Here is a 15,883-nt window from a genome sequence, read left to right on the forward strand (position 1 = left end):
TAGGTGGTTTAGTTTGCACCTTTGATTTCTTTGCTTGTTTCAAGCTGTTTGCTCGGCCATGAGTAAGAAACCTTGCTTATTTTGCTATGAATCCATGATTTTCTAGGCCTATGTTCTCGTCTCAAATATACTTTCTAAAATACCCTAATTTATTATCTCTGATTCTCAGGTCTGTGTAGATCTAAGATGAATCGAGCAACTCTTACATGATTTCCTTGAAATTTTCCGGTTTCAATTGATTTTCCGACTTTTCCCTAAACTAGGATTCATTATAAGTCATTTTCTCAAGGTCTTTCTGGTTTTCAAATGTTTAATCGATTATCCTTTAGTGTTCTTGAATGATTTACGCAAAAGTTGCTTAAACCCTAGTCCATTTATGTGAAACTCTGATTTTCTGATTTTTGCTTCGATTCTGAGTCTTGCAATGTTACCAGTTGTATTGATTCACTCTATATCTTTGACCTACATGATTTTCCTTTGTCAAATGCATCGCTCTATGATTTTTTCCCTAACTAATCTCTATTGGGTTTTTGAATCAATTTTCCGGTTAACTTCTTCGTGCTTATAAAGTTTTACTTAGTCTACTTTATTTATGGGAATCGACATATTCTTTCCAGAATTGTTGTTAATCTAGTTGATTGATTTGCTCTGCTAAGAATCTGTACTCCTAAGTCTTGCTTGTTTCAATGATTACGACCCTAGTTAGTCATTCTTGCATTATTTTATTGATGTATATTTTACTGATTCTTTCCTTGATTAGACCCCTGATTATTTGCTCCTTTATTTGGTATGATTTGGACCTCTTGCCTTAATTAATCATGTCATTACCATTGGCTAATTGTCCTTAATTAAGGGAAAATTATGCTGAACTCTTTGTATGATCGGATTATAAGATCCCTTAATTGCTGATTATTGATTCCTTTACCTCATTTGCTCTACTCTTGAACTACTATATAAACTCTCTTATTTAACTTCTTAACACACGAACACAAGTTCAAAGAACACACACTCACACTCAAACTCTCTTTATATTTCGCACTCTTTTCTTAAACTGGTATGTCTCTAGTTAAATTTTGAAACCCAAACTCTATGTGTTTCATTCTTGCACTAGTTCATTGACTATGAATCAACATATCTTCATGTTTACTTCTTTGCTTAGCATGTCTAAATTCTGTCATGTTCAATGTATAACTAGTATGTCTACACTTCACATGGTTATCTGATACTTGACCATCCTGTTTGTTAATTTGTTTTTGATCCCTTAACTATGTGATCATGTTGGTTACTTAGTGCATGTGATTGAACCTACTTGTGTGACTGATTCTGTCCACTACATCATTGATCCATGTCTTAAATGCCTATTATCCTAGTTAATTTGTTAAGTCTATGAATCTCCTAAGTGTTCCATGTATTTATTGTTTCCATGTACCCTTGTTTATGTACCCTTAATGTGATTCCTATATGTTCCCTATCCGTTTCACCCCTGTGTGCAAACCTTCTTCCTAAGTGCCTGTGAATCTGAGTATTTTGTGATTGATTGGCTGTTTACTGAATCTGCTCTCTTCAGAACTAATTTCACAAATTGTTCTTAGTATTCTTCTAAAACTGGTTTTCACTCTTAGCATCTCCTTAAAAACTGGTATATTTCAGAAAATCTTCTTTTTCACACCTAAAAGCCATCTCCACGTTGTCTTTTTCTAAGTTTATCAAAACTCTATCAAGCACTCTCACTTACTTTTAGATTATTAAGTTCTGCCCCTCTGGTATATGTACTGCTTCAAGATCCTTGAGATCTCTTTGAACTCTGGCATACCAGGGCTGGCTCTTCCACACTGCACATAATAAGTCCTTATTTGAGAAAGGTTTTGGTGTGAGCACTGCCCAGGATCCTTGAAGTCCTTAGGGAACTCTGACACACTTGGACGCTTATTGGCTATGATATTCTTGGCACTTGTGACTACACTGATGGCCCAGTACTTCTAGGTTTACTTTGGGCCTGCTTCAGGCTCTCTATAGTATCAGTTTACATTTCATTCATGTAATTTACTCAATCCTGGTCTGTAATAATCCTTTCTAAATAGATATTAGGTAACTATTAAAAAAAGGAGGGTAGCTATATGATTCTATGGGGTAAACTGGGTAGAAACCATGTTTTAGGTTTTACATTATGTTGAGTTGTTGTAGATATCATGTTCCGGGTTTGTGTGATGCATCAGATATCATGCTTTAGGATTGCTATGCTTATACACATTAAACCATGCTAAATTTGTGCATTAGATACCTTGACTTAGGACAATCATGTTTACTACTTCTGCATATTACATGTTATAGTTTATCACTTCACTTCTGATTCTGCATAAGTCGTTGTCACTTAGAAATCCTGCCATTAAGTTACTATTATTGTTTAATAAAATAACCTTCTCCATGTGCATTAGAGATCCTGTTTTAGGACGACACGTACATTTGCCTTAAAACAAGTCGCTAAAATTAATAAGTTAAAACAGCCCCACACATAGGTATCATGTTCTGGTATGAATCAGTATAAAATCACCTGCTATAATATTCATCACTTAGATCAGCATGTCTGTAGGATGAAATAATTTCAAATTGTTTAAGTAGTTCCCAGAATTATGACTGCATATGGACTCACGCCTAGGCAAACATTAGGTCGTTAAATAACTGTGAAATCAGGTTCTATTTATGTGTGAAATTGTCCAGGCTTAACGGTCTATAAAACCAGTAGGCAAGCTGGTTAGGATTCTATCATTTCCTCTCAAAACAAATGCTGCTTATCCTGTATTTGTAATGTTCATCTAGATATCATATTCCTAGGCTCTCTAAATTTCCCTAAAATCTTTGTTTGAGACGTGCTGCTTATTTGTCTATATATGTGGAGGTAAACATGAGCCCCTTTATCTGCTTCCTTTATTGACAGTCCTATGTGTTATTTCTTGTTGCCTAGATTTTTAACTTTTAAACACCTTAGGATTGTCAAGAACTTCCTAAGTCTAGAGGTACTAAACTCCTCCGGGACCACAAGGAAGGGACGGGTAATAGCACGCTTAGAGTTTGTTAATAAAATTAGCTTATATAACCACTAAGGGGAGGGTAATGGGTAGTAAAAGGATATGATGACCTGCACGCTAATATCATGTGTAGCCCCTCTAGTTGAGGAGGATTACCGGGCATTGCACAGATTGATCCTATAGGCTAATCAACTTAGGACTTCCCTTTCCCAATTCACATATATGTGTTTAAACTGTCTAAACATCTTTTACTAACATATGTGCGCTTGGACCATATAAACTTCCCTTATTTGCAAATATGTGATGAGACCACTTACTTGTTCAATGACTAATTCACATAGTTTAAATTCGTCCGGGACCCACCATTGTGGACCGCGAGGGTGCCTAATACCTTCCCCTCAATGTTATTTCGAGCCCTTACCCTAATCTGTGGTAATGCAAATTGGTTAATTGAGTTAATCGCTCTAGGTTCCCTAATGCACCTTGATCTGTTAGATGGTGACTCTTCAAATACCCAATTCCTAAAAGGAAACAAGTTGATCCCCCATGAATGTCAAAACCCGGACTCCCGCGAAGGAAAAGGGCCTGTACATTCAGCACCTCAGCCAGATACACCGGGTCAGGAGATGAGAGATGTTATTCAACTATTAACCCGACTAGTAACCGCATAGGCTCGGCATCAGGAAGTAGGTATTGGTCATGCAGATAGATCCGTCAGTGCGAGGGTTCGTGACTTCATTAATATAGACCCTCCGGTATTCACTAGAGAAGATCCAAACGAAGACCCTCATGTATTTATTGATAGAGTGCAGAGGACGTTAAGGGTAATGAAGGCCATTGCAACTGAGTTAGTTGAGCTAGCTTCCTATAAACTCCGAGATGTTGCAGTTAATTGGTATGAGTCTTAGGAATTGTCCAGAGGTGAGGATGCCCCTCCAGCGGTATGGCAGGAGTTTATAGAGGCTTTTCTTCATCATTATCTACCACCAGAGCATAGACGGGCCAGATTTGATAGGTTCTTGACCCTTTGGCAGGGTAACATGAGTGTTCGGGAGTACAACCTTCAGTTTTATTTGTTGGCGAGGTATGCTCCCACTATTGTATCTAAGATGGAGGATCGGTGCACCTATTCGTGATGGGATTAGAGACTCACTTTCTTAATGATTGTATGTCAGTCTCACTTCAGCTAGACATGGATATTTCTTGTATTCAGGCATACGCTCAGGGTGTACAGGAGCGTAAACAGAAATGGAGGGCTGATCGTGAGCATGATAGGGCCCAAAATAAGAGAACGAGGTCTTCGGGTCCTTCTAGGGAGTTTTGAGATGGTCAGAGGAAGTAGTACCCCGAGGTATCTAGACCAGCCATTGGCTACTGTGCCCCCTCAGTTTGGCGATAATAGATTTGATCGTTCTACATATTCAGGGTTTGGTCAGAATTTCAGGGCCTCAGGTTCTCAGTATAGGGGTGAGTCAAATCTGATGAGGCCGCCCTTGGCACGATGTACTCAATGTGGTAAGCAACATACTAGGTAGTGCCTTATGGGATTAGGTGTTTGTTATACTTGCGGTTATCCGGGCCACGTTATGAGGGATTGTCCGATGAGAGGTGATGCAAGCATACCTCAGCCAGTGGGATCTGTAGCTGGCTTGTCATCATTAGTACGCCCCCATGGGCAAGTTCCACAAGCACCAATGAGTCGTGCTAGAGGCAGAGGCGGAGCATCTAGCTCGAGCAGTCCTCAGAACCACATTTATGCGTTGGCAGGACGACAGGACCAGGAGTCATCGCCTGATGAATTTACAGGTAAATTATTAGTCTCCTCATATGATGTATATGCACTGATTGAGTCAGGTTCCACCTCATCATACGTTACTCCGTTGGTTGCTAGTAAGTTTGAAATAAGACCTAAATTGGTTAAACCTTTTGAGGTGTCTATATAAGCACGTGATTTTTGCCCTATATGAAATACTCCTACAAATGGAAGAAATGGATTTTTCCCAATTGTTTGTAATTTTATAACGTTTTTGTAGGATTCTTTTTTAATTGTTTGCATTTCTGTGCATGTTTACTTTTATTTAAATCATAAAAAAAACAAAAAAAAATATCATGCATTGCATTCAGATTTTATTTCCATATCTTAGGATTAATCAGTAAATTAGTTGCTTTATTAAAAATGAAAACCACAAAAATTGGCTTGTTGTTACATTGTTTAACTTTTAATTCTAGATCAATAGTTTTTCTCCTTTAATTTAGGATCATTTGATTCTCATTAATCTTGATTTAATAATTAGCATAATTTTACAACTTAGATTAATTTAGAGTTTAAATTAGGACTTTTAGTAATTAAGGAAAAGAAAAGAAATAAAAAAGGGGGAAATTAAAAAGGGAATTGAAAAAGGAAAAAAGGGGGTTTGGTCTTAAGTCTAATTTGGGCTAATGGTTGTTGAAGCCCAAATTTGTGTCCCAAATCCGCCCCAAAATATACCTTCGCCTGGTCTGACCCAAGCCTAAACCAGGCCACCCAATCCAGTCTCCACCCAAAACTAAAACGGCACTGTTTAGTTGCAATTAGATCTAGGCCGTTGATTTCATTTAATCAGACAGTCGAGAACTAAACCTCCCATCAGTATAAAACTGTCTGAATTAACCCCATGCAAATTCAATATGCCCCCCCCACCCAGTCCATCTTTAACCCTAAAACCAAGAGAAACCCTAGCCGCCCCAATATCCTTACCGTCTCCGCCATCAACCACCCGCCGAAAATCGCCCACGGCGGCGGCCGGTCTCCAAACCACCCCACAATAACAACTTGTGATCTCCCTCCCCTTCCCATTCCAAATCTCCAATCCATCTCCCTCAAATCCTTGCCAAGAGTCTCGAATCTTAGATCTAAAGATCAGAGTTCCAAAACCCCAATCCCTTCAAACCTCCCCAAATTGATACTAGGCAACCCTTGCCCCATCCTCTTCCCAAATCCATCATTAATTTCCCCAAAAGAACCCTCAAACTCCCCGAATTTCGAATCCAAAAATTAAAAAAAACTTTAGTTCTTTTAAGTCCGACTCTTCGGCTTCCAGAGTTCAATACGACTCAAGATTTGTGTTAGCCAAGCGTTCTCGTTGAGAGCCTTTGGTTAATACGAGTTTTAGTTTGATTTTAAGAGCTACAATTGCTTGGACAGCCACTGTTCCTTCACCCTTTTGGTCGATTGTTTGGATTCAATCATTCCCCCAAGCTTTGTCCAGTTAGTCATCACCTCCTTTTTTTTCTTTGATTTTTTCTTTGTTTGCTTGTTTTCTGATTTTTCTTTCTTTTTTATTTATTATTATTATCTCCTGGTCTGTTATTTTAGGTCATTGGCCATTAGTAGTCACTCGCTCAAATGGTTTGATTTTCCTGTCTATTTGATTTTTAGATTAGGTTAGGTTTCTGTTTTGTCTAGGTCATATGCTATCATGATTTTTTGTTTTTTTTTATTGTGTTATAATCTGTGTTTCTAATTGCATGATTTTAAATTTTAGGGTTTCCTTTTGTTTTGTGATTCAGTGTTTTAAATGCTCCATGTCCGCCAATCTCAGATTGATTATCTCCTTCTCATGAGGTATGACAGAGGGCTGTGTAAGGATTTCAAGATGATTCCAGGTGAGATACTCACGACGCAGCATAGGCTCTTGGTGATGGATGTGGGTATTATGTTAAAGAGGAGGAAAATGTCTACTCGAGGAAGACCAAGAATCAAGTAGGAAGCCTTAACTAAGGATAAAGCCCAAGAGATGGATGGGCGGTTGCCGGCTATGGGAGCCTGGAGGAGCAGTGGTGACGCGAGCGCTAGGTGGTCAATGACAGCAGACTGTATAAGGGAGGCTGTGAGAGTCGTGTTAGGGGTCGCAACGGCCGTCTCTAGTGGGCACAAAGGAGATTGGTGGTGGAATGAAATGGTCTAAGGTAAAGTGGAAGCTAAGAAGGTAGCGTACCTGAAGTTAGTGGGGAGCATAGGTGAGGAGGAGAGGCGAGTGTGCATGGAGAGGTATAAAGTAGCCAGGAAGGAAGCTAAGCTGGAGGTCACGGAGGCTAACACTGTGGCGTATGGTTGTATGTATGAGGAACTAGGGGAAAAAGGTGGGTAGAAGAAGTTATTCCTACGGCCAAGTTGAGAGAGAGGAAGGCTCGGGATTTGGACCAATTGAGATACATCAAGGATAAAGATGGTAGAGTATTGATGGAAGATGCCCAGATTAAGAGGAGATGGCAGACTTACTTTCAAAAACTCCTAAACGAAGAAGGGGATTGGGTTATTGCGCTAGATTTTGAGCATTCTGAAAGTCACCGTGACTCTAGGTACTGCAGACGTATCATGGTTGAGGAGGTCGTGGGAGTTATGCATAAGATGAGTAGGGGCACAGTGACCGGGTCAGATGAGATTTCAGTGGAATTTTGGAAGTATGTGGGGAGAGCAGGTTTGGAGTGGTTGACTGGGTTGTTTAATGTTATTTTTAAGGAGAAGAAGATGCCAGATAAGTGAAGGTGGAATACGATAGTTCCGTTGTATAAAAACAAAGGTGATATTCAGAGTTGTAACTATTATAGGGGTATGAAATTACTGAGTCATACCATGAAAGTATGGGAGAAGGTGGTTGAAGTGAGGGTGAGGATGAAAGTGTCTGTATCCGATAACCAGTTCGGGTTCATGCCAGGTCGTACATGGTGTTTATTGACCTAGAGAAAGTGTATGACAAGGTCCCTAGAGAAGTTCTCTAGAGATGCTTGGAGGCAAAAGGTCTGTCGGTCCCTTACAGTATGGCGATTAAGGACATGTATGATGGGAAAAGACTCGAGTTAGGAGAGTAGGAGGCGATTCTGATCATTTTTCGGTGGAAATAGGATTACACCAAGGTTTTTCCCTCAGTCTATTTTTGTTCGCCCTGGTGCTGGATGCGTTTACACACCATATTCAAAGGGAGGTGCCATGGAGCATGTTATTCGCTGATGACATAGTTCTGATTGATGAGTCGCGAGCCGGTGTTAACGATAGGCTGGAGGTTTGGAGACAGGCTCTTGAGTCTAAGGGTTTCAAGCTGAGCAGGACGAAGACGGAATACCTGGAGTGTAAGTTCAGCTTTGAGCTGGGGGAAGTGGACGTGGATGTGAGGCTTGAATCACAGGTCATCACAAGTAGAGGAAACTTCAAGTACCTTGGGTCGGTTATCTGGGGGGAGGGGAGATCGATGAGAATGTTACACATCGTATTGGTGTAGGATGGATGAAATGGAGGTTAGCATCTAGAGTCATGTGTGATAAGAGAGTGCCACCGTTACTCAAAGGTAAGTTCTATAAAGCGGTTGTTAGACAGGCCATGATGTGTGGGGCTGAGTGTTGCCCTGTAAAGAACTCACATATCCAGAAGATGAATGTAGCGGAAATGAGGATGCTGAGGTGGATGTTCAGGCATACTAGAATGGATAAGATTAGGAATGATGATATTCGGGAGAAGGTGCATGTGGCTCCCATTGATGACAAGATGCGGGAAGCGAGACTTAGATGGTTCGGGCATGTTCAGAAGAGAAGCCCAGATGCGCCGGTAAGAAGATGTGAGCTGTTGGTTGTGGAGGGCATGAGAAGAGGTAGAGGGCGACTTAAGAAGTATTGGGGAGAGGTGATCAGGAAAGATATGGCGAGGCTTCAGATTCACGAGGGCATGACACTGGATAGGGAGATGTGGAGGTCGAGTATTAGGGTTGTAGGTTAGGAGGTAGTTTGAGTCTTTCCTTACTTTGTACCATTGAGAGACCAGTCTGGTAGGGTTCTTGTCTATGATAGTTAGTGGCAATGTTTTGTCTTGCTATTTCACTTTTCAGCGCAGGAACTATTTACTAGCTATCTCTTTTGCTTTGCATCTTTCTTTTGAATTTTGTGTTGTTCTTGTTTTTCATATGATTTCTTTGTTGATACTAATATTGTCTCATTTTTGTCTTTTTGTTTTCTTGAGTCGAGGGTCTTTCGGAAATAGCCTCTCTACTCCTTCGGGGTAGGGGTAAGGTCTGCGTGCACACTACCCTCCCCAGACCCCAATAATGGGATTTTGCTGGGTTGTTGTTGTTGTTTGTCAATGGCCATTAAAATTAGACTTTGGAAGTTCATCATGAAGTTGAATCCTTCTGATTTGTGTTAAGGGTCCGGATTTTCACCCTTTTAGTATGTGTTTATTGTTTATTTGGTTTCACTCTCATCTATCTGCTTGGTGATGTTTGCCTTAGTTTGTAAATGGTTAGAAACTCCCAGGGTCTTAGTTGAACAATTGAAAAATTAGGGGTTTAAGTTGGGAAATAAGAATAAGGATTTCCAGATAATTTCTATTTGGAAAGCTCTAGAATAGGGGCAGCTGGCCTCATTTAGTTTGCAGAAAAATGTTGAACCAATAGGGGATAGCCAGTTGTCCCAGGTGGTTAAAAAAGATGCACTTTTTTCAGGCTGGAAGGCAATATTTCCCGTGTTGGTTATCCAGCACATGACCCCTTAAAGGCCTATAAAGTGCACCATTTACTTTCACTAAGGAGGGATGGAGATAGAACTTTCAGAGCTGGAAAACACTAAAAACCCTCGAATACTATTCTATTGAGGAGTTGATTTTCATTTTCTGGGTTTTAAAAAGGGAGCTTCAATACTTTGCTGGTTCTTGGGTTCTAAATGTGGATTAAACTGGTTGTTTTGCTGCTAACTACTGTTGTTACGCTCTGCTGATCTAATTATCTTTTTTGCTGAAGTTTGTTTGTTGTTTTGGCTATATCCAGATATTTTCACAACCCCTGAAATGGAAAGTTGAAATGTTAACATTATTTAAGTGGGAATGGATTTTTCAAATCCTGTTTTCTTTTGTTTAGCATATATTGTGTCAAATGGTTTAGTAATTACTTTTTTCTAGTTGTGATAAAGTATTGATATTAGCATTCTATCCCTGAGTAAGCTTCAAAGTTCAAATGTTTAAGCTTTAAGTTAGTATAGTGTTCTAGTTGTAATTTTGGGACTGTATTAAACTATGGCTTATTGAAGTTGGCACATGAGTTTAGGCGACTGAACATTTTTAGCATGTTTGCTATTAATTTTGTAGATACTCATGTTTAGATGTTAGAAGTAGACAAGAATGAATCCATGTTAGTAAGCCATATGTTCTGAAATCATGTTGACGTTTGGTTAAAGTTAGGAATTCTATTATGTTTTGATAATGAAATGAATTATGTGCAGGCTGTTATAATACTAAGTGTTGTATCATTAGCATAATAATGTGATTTGGCCTCAGAATATGCCTTTCAATCTAGTTAAAATTTGCAAGTATTTGGTCTGTAATAGGGCAAGAGACCTGTTGGGCTTCGAATGAGGCCTCACATGTGCCCAAATTGAGGCAGCCCAGTCTCAAGCTGGGGCATTTCAGCCTTACGTTGATTGTTTCGTTTTCCTTATATATTTTCGTTTAATGCATGGTTCGATCTCAAGATGTTCATGTAATGAAGTTTGCTTCAGGTAATTATGATAAGTCGTACAACTGGGCTTTGTAGTTGGCCCAGTTATGCCCCAATGCCTCTTGCTGATTCCTTTTCAATTCTGGGCCTCATATTGAGCCCAGTTTCCCTTTTGCGACCTCTGGGCGTTTCTGGGTTTATTGCAAGCCTGGAACCATGCCCCAAAATAGCTAATTATTTAAATATAATACCCCATGTAGGTTTGTTTTGAGTAACTTTAGATTGAATTTAATTTAGATGAAAATCCAACATCATTAGATGGCTTTAGTTAAGTACAATTTCTTAAAGAAAGAATGGATTGAGGTGTGCCATCCACATTTAAACCACTCATGGTCGTCACAAAGATTATAATTTGGTTACTAAAAATAAATCTCGTAGTTTGCTTTAGGCGCGCTAACTAAACATTTATCATGACTACGGGTATGGTTCTCGTGACATAGTTGTGATTTGTAATTACTAAAATCCGGGTGTACATTTCATGTGACCCGACTCCAATTTCCAACAAGGTTAAGTAGAACGTGTCGTGAACCGCGGGTGCATTTCATGTAGCGTGGCTTACAGTGTGTTTTAAATAACCTTGAATTTTCCTGAAATATTAAAGCGGTTAAAAAGTTAAAAATGCACGTAGGTTTAAAATGTGTAATTAATCAGATAATTAGGCCAATATAAATAGTTAAGCGACCGTGCTAAAACCACAAAACCCGGGAATGCCTAACACCTTCTCCCGGATTAACAGAATTCCTTACCTGAATTTTCGTGTTTCGCGGACTGTAAAGTAGAGTCAAAAATTCCTCGATTCGGGATTCTAAACCGGTGACTTGGGACACCATAAATTTCCCAAGTGGCGACTCCGAACTTAAAAAATAATCTCGTTTCGATTGTCACTTAAATTGGAAAAAAAAAACTCCCTTATATCCCTTCCGGGGGAAGTAAAAAGGAGGTGTGACAGCTCTGGCGACTCTGCTGGGGAGAAGAACCCAGAACCACTGGTTCAGGGTTCAGAATTCGAGCTTAGAATAACTGTTATAGTTGGCTTTTATTTATTATCTGATTTTTATATGTTTGAGCCTAATGTGCTAATTGCCACTTTTTACGCTTTGATATTGTTTGGATTATATAAATTGTTACGAAACCCTCCTCTCTCTAAGTCTTCTAAATCATCTGGGAAGTGTGCACTTCGTGTGACTTCTCTTCTGTTAGAGTCATATTCCAAGTTTAGAACGAGGTTCGGACAAGTTGCAAAGCGGGTGAAGCTTATGTATTTCTGGTACGCAGCCCCCCCCCCCCGGCTCGAGTTGTCCGCTCGGGTAAGCCAGGTCTAGAACAAATACACCCAGGTTTTAAACCTAGAATAACTCAACCTCATACCGTATCCCCAGTAGGAATGTTTGTATGCATCATGTGCATTTGACTTTGGGGACTCAACACAGGGTTTGGGTTCATCTAGGACAAGTGTACCCAAAAAAATAAAAGACTATCACGATGCATTCTATGTGCTACATGTTGCAATCTTCAAGGGTAAAAGGGGTTATTTGGCGGACCAATGAGGGTTGACGATAAATGAAAAAAAAAAGAGGGTGAAGTGTAAAAAATAAAGCAAGTAAGGCCCAATTATAATTTTTTTCCACGCTTTTTCAAGAAATGACCAAAAATTAAAAATTAAAAAAAATCCAAAAAGATTTTGCACTTTCCCATCATTTTTTTCAAAAAAATCAAAAAAAAAAGAGGACAAAAAAAATCCAAAAAGAGTTTACATGTTTCATCATTTTCAAAAAAAAAAGAGACAAAAAAAATATATTTTCTCTAAGTTATTTGTTAATTTTATTTCTCGCCCGTATCTAATCTGCCCGAACTACGCATACCTGATTCTTGTCTTTCGGGGCGTGATACGTAGGCAACCCACATAGGATCCGATCTTCCTAGTGAGTCTTAGGTTCTTGGCTTCACGGGGTATTAGCGAAATTTTGCATTTTTAGCCACTTTTAGCCACATAGGTTAATTTTTGGAAAAATAGTCACAATCATGTCTTGCATGTGTCCACCAGGAAGTGTTATTGTCTCACATAGTGTTATAGGTTTTTAACTTTATTTGGTCTTAATTTTCTCATACAGGTGTGGATCTACTTGACGGAGTTTGAGCATGACATACACCCCGGGACCATCCAATCAGGATCTCTCATTCTTTTTTTTAAGGCAAGCGCCTAGGGCTAGTTTTTTATTAATAAAAGAAAAGAAAAATACAACAATTAGGAAAAGTACAAATAAGGGGGACAATAGCACCGGTATTGTTACCCATATAATACAAACCGGGATAACCTTACCTTACTAATACTATTGAGGATTGCAAACCTCGCCTACTAACAAGCATATAAAAAATATGAACTTGAAAGGACCAAGTATTATATGATCATCACGCATTTGAAGTTCATCCTTGATAACTCTTTCCACACGATGGGTGGCAAATTGAAACTTTAGTTTAAGACCATATTCCTGCTCTCTTTTCAAATTTGAGCATGTGAATTTATTTGAAAAAGTGCTCAACGGTTGCTTGATCATGGGATCCTCAATGAACTGCTCACAGTGAACAGTAGTTGTTGCAATATGCTTCTGCTTCACCTTCTTTTTATTCTTCTTCCCCAAGCTTTTAACACTATCCAATTCTATTGTTGCATCACCAGAAGTGTGATGTTTATGTTGTATTGGACTGCCTGCAAGCATTGCATCCAAGAGCTTTCTTTCCTCTAATGAAATAGCTAGAGAAGTTGTCACAGTTGTTGCTGGCCAGTCGTTGTAACTGTTACTGTTTTACTATCACCAGGACGATTTCTAGTTAAAATATTTGGCCAGTCGTTGTAACTGTTACTGTTGCTGGCCACTGATTTGAGTGGCCTGCTTGAGGGATGTTTCTGCAACTTGTACTACCCTTCCAGATTCACCAGCAATAGGAGTTTTTCTTGGAATGAATGCAGGAGCATGAAGCAACTCCTCCCCCGCACTATACTGATCCACCTCCTACTCACCTTCTTCAGAAGATTAGCCAGCAAATCAATCGCCCAAGTCCTCTTCATCGTCCTCCTCGCGTTGCTCTTTCCATAAATTAGCTTTAACAACCATGTCCCTCACGTTTGCTTGTATTAACTCGTTGTAATTTCCAGTTGATAGCATGAGCTACCCAGATTCTCCTTCAAACTCACCACAGGACTCCACTGATTGCGATGGGACATCATATACGGATTTGTTCAACATAACCAACGGTTGTTTAAACATAATATCCTTCATCATCATCTCATTGTGAGCATCCTTAATGATTTGTTCTACTTAAGAGTTGGAAAAATGTAGAGTAGGAGTATTAGAGCTGTGTGCTTCTGCTTTTTGTGCATCAACAGGAACAATATCCTTGGAATCATTTAGTCGACCACATGTATTCTTGAAAGGTTGCTGTTGTTTGCTACTGTTTGAAGCTTGTGGTTGCCTATTTTTTGGAGTTGTAACATTTGGGCACCTCGAAGAAGACTGATTTGTTCTTTTTGTTTTTTGGATTTTGTTGACATATTTTTTGTCAAAAGCTTTGTCCCATTCTTTATGTGCACAGAACACTCCACCCAATGTTCCCTTTTTTAGTATTCCAAAATGCATGCCTATTGAGTGGACCATTAGCCTTAGCATTTGAATCCATGCTTGAATGCTTTTTGATCCCATCGATTCATCTTCCTCGATCCTATGCATGTGCTTAACAGTATTATGCAGTTGTTGCATTAATACCACCAGATGGTAATGTAGTCTAGCATAGTGTAATTGTGCCCAAAACTCCCAAAGTTCATTGAGTTGTGTTCTTGTATTGTCATTCTTCCTTGTCCCAAACTGCCTTAATTGCTTTCCTTCTCGAAGGAGATTACCACACTGTAATAATACCCCCCTAAGACTTGAATTTAGGAGTGTTTTTCCCGTATCTCTTTCTACAAAAAAGAAAACTTCATTAGAAAAAAAAAAGAGCATTGTCCTCTCCTCCACAAGGATTTGAGGATGTTGATTCTGAGATATTTCCAGTTCCCTCATCAATTCCTTTTCTTGTTTCTTCATCCTTGTTGTTATTGTCTCACCACGTTGACTCTCAAGAAAGGGAATTGCAATTTATCCCCGCTAATTAGCCTCCTCCCTTGTGTGTCTAGTTGCATGAAAGAGTGACATTCAAAGTTCCCTTGATTGAGAGCATAGTTAGTCAGATGGTCAGCTAATTTCTTCCCCTCTCGATATATATGCAATATTATGCCATTGCTTATTGACAACAACTGCCTTATCTCCTTCACTTCTTCCTCTATGACCCAAAGTGGCTTCCAATCTCCTTCTATCACATTTTTGAGTAACATTGAGTCGGTTTCCACCCAGATATTGTGTATACCTGCAGCCCTGCTATGTTTAAATGCCTCAAGTATAGCTTTCGTTTCTGCTTGTGTATTTGTCACTTGTTGTATTTCCTTGACACACGTAAATAACAGATCTCCATGCTCATTTCTCAAACAAAATCCAATTGAACTCCTCCCAGGGTTACCTCTCGATGCCCCATCTATATTTATTTTCGTCCAGCCTTGCATTGGAAATTTCCATAGCGCTTTGTTAAACTTCAGTTTAGGAGTGTAATTATCCATCATTTTCAGTATATCTGGCCATCTATAAGGTACATGTGCAACTCCAGGTTTCCTCACTTTTATAAGAGACTGAATAGTAGTGCATATTTGAAATACCACCCTGTTAGTTGACACTGGCTCCCCATGTTTACTATTGTTCCTCCTTTTCCATAATTCTCATACAATGATACTAGGCAGAGCTAAAAAGATTTGTTTAAGTCTGGGTATCACCTTCAAAGTCCAGCATTTTACTATTGCTTGGTGCAAGATCAGCCCCTCCAAAGACAATCCAGCGTAAGAGAAAAAATAAGACCACACTCGTGAGGCTGTGTACGAATGATATAACACATGGTTTAGTGTCTCTTCCTTAGGCACAGCACAACACCAGCATTTTTATGGCATTGAGTACCCTATTCTTTTGATTGTATCATCAAGTGGCAGTTTCCTTTTCCATAGCTTCCACATAAAGAAAGAGATTTTCCAAGGCAAACCTTGAACCCACATATTAGAGTAGATTATAGCTGGATCCTTCCTTCTTCTTAAAATATTCCCATGCAGTCTTGACTGTGAATTGTCCTCTTGTATCTAAACTCCAAATTGGTTTGTCACATTCATCTGAAATTTCGGGGTATTGTATATTATCCAGTATGTGAGATGCTAGATCACTAAAAAGAATTTCTCTAAGCTGCTCCTCGATCCACTGTCCATCAGTAACT

At 39.3% G+C, this 15,883-nt stretch overlaps 1 protein-coding gene across 1 annotated transcript; it reads right to left on the reverse strand.

Annotated features, from left to right (window-relative positions):
• Positions 1-14,471: 14,471 nt before the first annotated feature.
• LOC142163311 (uncharacterized) lies at positions 14,472-15,188 on the reverse strand. The gene is made up of 2 exons (XM_075220584.1): positions 14,643-15,188; positions 14,472-14,498 (listed from the first exon to the last, which is right to left on the reverse strand). Exons 1-2 carry the CDS (start codon positions 15,186-15,188, stop codon positions 14,472-14,474), a joined length of 573 nt encoding a protein of 190 aa, XP_075076685.1.
• Positions 15,189-15,883: the final 695 nt, after the last annotated feature.

Source organism: Nicotiana tabacum, chromosome 8 (assembly GCF_000715075.1).
Source record: "Nicotiana tabacum cultivar K326 chromosome 8, ASM71507v2, whole genome shotgun sequence".
Lineage (NCBI taxonomy): Eukaryota > Viridiplantae > Streptophyta > Magnoliopsida > Solanales > Solanaceae > Nicotiana > Nicotiana tabacum.